General features: G+C 47.3%; 1 protein-coding gene across 1 annotated transcript in view; it reads left to right on the forward strand.

Annotated features, from left to right (window-relative positions):
* The window catches only part of T265_14704 (hypothetical protein), a gene marked incomplete at both ends in the record, with an annotated part of 26323 nt that overhangs the window by 17197 nt on the left and 4540 nt on the right, over window positions 1-4586 (forward strand). Inside the window, 2 exons of the mRNA XM_009174854.1 lie at window positions 2803-3208; window positions 3643-3717. Coding sequence (XP_009173118.1) covers window positions 2803-3208; window positions 3643-3717 — 481 coding nt within the window. The remainder of the gene's footprint in view (window positions 1-2802; window positions 3209-3642; window positions 3718-4586) is intronic.

The raw sequence follows: 4586 nt of genomic DNA on the forward strand, positions 1-4586 counted from the left end.
CTCTTGATGCGGCTGCGCACACTAAGTGCATTTTGAGCAGCACCGAACTCTTTGGTTCCAAAAGTATTTCGACCGTCTTGAAAAACGGGCCAGCCGTTACGGTCAACTGTTGGGCGATTGAAATGTGCAGTTTTTAGGGCTCGCCTTTTCTAACCCGTCCTCACTCGGGGGAAGGCATCATCGCTGCTTCCATAAATATGCATATGCTGGTCGCCTGGGGAAACACCTTACTGCCTTCACACTCCTGTTGCAGAGGACAGTACGACTTTACCTCCAGGCCGCCTCGTAGCACGATTACTCGTAGTACGGGGTCTCGCTGCTCTTGGTCTGGCTGCTCCCCTTTGGCCTTCCTGGCATGGTTTCACCTGAACGAACGAAGTTTCAGCCAATGTAGCCCGCGGGATCATTGCAGCACTGAAGCCCGACCACCACGTCAAGGTAGCAGCTTTAGGGCTGGAAGCTTACCACGTCAAGGTAGCAGCTTTAGGTCGGGCTGGAAGCTTGATGGATCTTAGATCGGAATATGGAAGAAGCGAGAAGTGCCGAAAAAGTCCACACGTTTTTCCAACTGATTCGTTCGACTGGTCCCCGGAAGCCTGTCAGTAAAACCATCAGGGCCATTTGCTTTCGTAGAGCTTGTTGCTTCCTTCAAAACACCATTTTCAGGAATGGTACTGCATATGGTGTATTCTGTAGAAACGGTATTGAACATGCGGTGGTAGTCGCTTTGGTAGCTTCGCCTCCGTTTACTTGTTTTGCTACTTCGAATAGTCATCATTAGATCGGCCCTCATCACTGCAGACTATTGTTTGCAAAAGATCGCATCACCAGTGGGACGAAGCAAATATAGGCCGCATAAGTGGAAGGTTACCGCCACTCAGCATAAATTGGTATGTGCACTTCCAATGCACCGCGACTGTTTCGACGGAACTAGATCATTGTACTCAGTCGCTGGAACACCCGATGGGCACATCGCGTGTGCGCTTGTTTCTCGTGTGTAAGCGAGTAGTCCTTAACAGCTCCTCATAGAGATGCTTCCCGTAACGTTGACATTGACACTACCTACTGCGTTGGAAAACGTTGGATCATTGGTCAATCAAAGGAAGCAGTGGTGAAGTCCTGATGGACGACAGCAGTCTTTCACGGAGTCTGCTAGTGAATCACGACGCGAACGCGGTATGGATCACATGATACGAACAAGTAGGCGCGGTTGTCAGGAAGCTCGAGAACAGTATACTAGTCCCGCGTTCTGATGATAATCGAGACCAAAAGTCTACAACGACACCACGTGCAACAAGTGTGTAGTTGGGAATTCCACTCCGACCTGAATGAATTATCAGGGCAGTACTGAACTTTTATATTTGACCCGTGTTTATACTGTGAGGCCATACCGCACATGGTGATAAGCTCAACTGAAATCCAAACATCGAAAGTATATATCCAGCGCAACTAGTGTACGTATTTTTCGATGTATAGAGCAAGCGGATATCTTCAAAGAGGTTATGTGACTCACCACTTTCATGCACAGTTGATGGTTTGCTGTACACAGCTACTGGACTAGCTGTACCAAAAGCGTCCTGGACTCGGGTAGTCAGCAGATTGGTAGGATTAGTGAATTCAGGTAGTCTTTCAAAAGCTCAGATTCAACGTGTGCAGCAGGAGTGTTTGTTGCATCTTTGCCTCATCTGTCCTCATTTTGAAAAAATGCAGTTTACAGCCTTTTCTCTAATGATTAAACTTGCCAGTGAGATCGAGGTAGCTCCGGCGGTCAAGGTGCGAGGCTACTGGCCAGAAGGTTGGAACTCAATCGTGGCTTCTAGAAATGGCCTGAGACGACTCAGTGGTTACGGCGTTGGCAACTTGGCAGTATCTCTTCTCTCGTGCTTCCTTCGGGTAGCATAGCAGCTAGGCGCCAAAAAGGCTTTTCAACTAGACCATTCTTTATTTTTTCATCTTGTGGTTTCTCGGCTGCTTGTCTAAGCTTTCCAGTTCGGCAGCACCACAGTCGCCTTAATATCTGAGGCTCCAGACAGGCGGGTCAATCGATCGGCACAACCAGGACTTTTGCTGAGTCCTCTTCTGGGCCCATCACGTCGTTCAGACCCAAACACGCTTGCCTATCCAAACGTCATGATTCGAATCCACCAAGCCTGTGCCGGTGGACGGTAGTAACATGCTGATCTCATATCAAGATAATGTGCAACCTGTCAAATGATAGTGCCGTACGATGTTATGTGGGTAGTCAGTTAGCAAAGATAGGTCAGTGTCACCAAGGCGGATGTAGAACGCGTTGAACTGCAATCAGTTTGTGGTGTTTGCCTTTGGATTGAGGCATCGCCTCAGCCCGCAGTTCCTAAGCTGCTACCATCCTGTGACTTCATTGAAGTCAACTTCTTGTTGCATGATTTGCTTGAATTAAGGGAGACATCGTTGGCGCCCGCTCCAAGTAAACCTTTTTCAGATGATACCTAAAAGTGGTGTAAGCCGACCATATGCCCATCAGTAGGCCAGTGTTAAAAACCTCACAGTCCCCCTAACAAAAAGTGAGTCAAGTCTTGAAAAAAAAACTCGCAACAGCAGTGCCGACTACATGCAAGAGGACTGACGATAGGTCATCTTGAATTGTCTCAGATTGCTTGGTACTAGGATTGCCTTCGCGTCAGCATGCGTTTGTCCCCCAGGTAATTTGAGGGGAGACCTTGTTCATGGGACTCTAATTTCATCTTGTCACAAAATAAACGTCACAGTTGATGCACGGCGTTACGCTTAATGACTTTATTGTATGTTTTTTACGTTTCGCAGAATAACGAAACCCCAGACATGAAGAACGAGTCCGAAGCACAGAACCTGTGTAAGCGGGGCTGTGGATTCTACGGAAGTGTACAATTTCGAGACATGTGTTCCAAATGCTATCAAGAACAAATGAAATCGGAGTCATCCAGCATTCAAACAAATTCATCCTTGGTCCTATCCACATCCTCTGTAGAATCGAATGACGTGGCCACGTCGCACAACACCTGCGTAACAATTCCTTCCCGTCTGGATCATCCAGCCAACTCCAATCTGAGCGGAGCGGCAAGTCTCAGCGCCACACCACTGACTATGCGCACCGGTTCTGCAACCCCTCTCAGACAGCACTCTCCTCGTCCACTAAAGCGCAAGGCAGCTTGTCTATCGCCACAAATTCCTTCCGAAGAAACCAATGAAGGTTCTGTCTTTTTTTTCTAAAAAAGAGCACTTCTAGATGTGGTCACCAGTGAGACTTGTTTTGTGGCCTCTGGTTTCAGTCAGTAGGTAGTTATTTGTCCAGGTTTGCTTAGCAGCATATCTTAATTTTTGTCAGTAACCGCTGTCGACTAGCCCCACTGGGATCGGGGCTTGAAGCTTTGTCCTTCATCTCTGGCTTTATTCGTATAATATGAAGTTTTCACGTCAGGTTAGGAAGTCGCCATTGTAAGGTCATGCTATACCTATTCGGGATATATGCTGTCCAAAAACAGAATCCCGTTGGTTTGATCAGGTGTTTTGCTGCGACGACGCATATGTCATTTCCATACACTCAAGGTCATTGAAATAGTGGACCAATTCAGGCGTTCCCGTACAGCAGTTTTTCTTACTTGACATTCTCATCTTGTCGTTTAGGTACTTCCGCATCTCCGCAATCATCGTTGCGTATCAACCGTTGCACCTGGTGCAGAAAGCGCGTCGGTCTTACAGGTATGTACTTCTTTTATCCATACGTTTTGTCCCCTAATTGCCGCCTTATATGATTTCATCCTAACTTCAAATTCAGATTCACTCCCGAAATCTCCTTACTTTGAGGACGTTTTTCTCCAAAAATACATCAAATTGGAAAAGAACCAGCAACCTTGGTGGTGTGATTAGGCGAATTAAATACGATGTTGCTTTCACTGTACGGTTCTAAACCTTTTTAGGGTCTGGTAGCATTGCAACCTGTTGAGCCATTCTTTCCGCTCCCTCTTCGTGATGATTTGACTCACGTGCTGTTCCTTGTTCGCGGTGTAGTACGGTTGATCATAATTTGTTAGGGTAGTCCACGAATTGGAGTCACTTCTGTTACTTAAAGTTCTACTTAGGTAGTCAACTACAGATACAGAGATGAGGGTGTTGTGCACACTCACACCCGAATTCCGAACATGTGATACCAATAAATTTGGGCGTTGATTTTACCGAAACGGGTTCAACATATGCTTTGGCTAGGTTAATGTGCCGTTTACTGTCGTGTTGTTTAAAGTGTTTGGGCCGTTTAACGCAAGACAATGAAATCAAGGTGATGTGGGGCAAGATGCCCTCACGCATGTGGTGGGACGCCGCACCCGTACTGATTGACTGTAAGCCCGACTGCTTTTGGCAACGCGGCAGCACCTCAATCCCCATGCTCCCTTCATCATCATCATCATTGTCAGCTGTAATAACCGCGTACTCGTCGTACAGTGGTTGTAGCTGCCGCAGTTCCGTTCACCGATGATTTGGGGGGGGAGGGGTAGGTAGCTGCGCATTGCAGGCGGGAGCTGATAAATTGGTGCATAAATCCAGCACTGTCAGTGGGTTGTCAAGTGGGGGGG

This window comes from Opisthorchis viverrini (genome assembly GCF_000715545.1).
Source record: "Opisthorchis viverrini unplaced genomic scaffold opera_v5_247, whole genome shotgun sequence".
NCBI lineage: Eukaryota > Metazoa > Platyhelminthes > Trematoda > Opisthorchiida > Opisthorchiidae > Opisthorchis > Opisthorchis viverrini.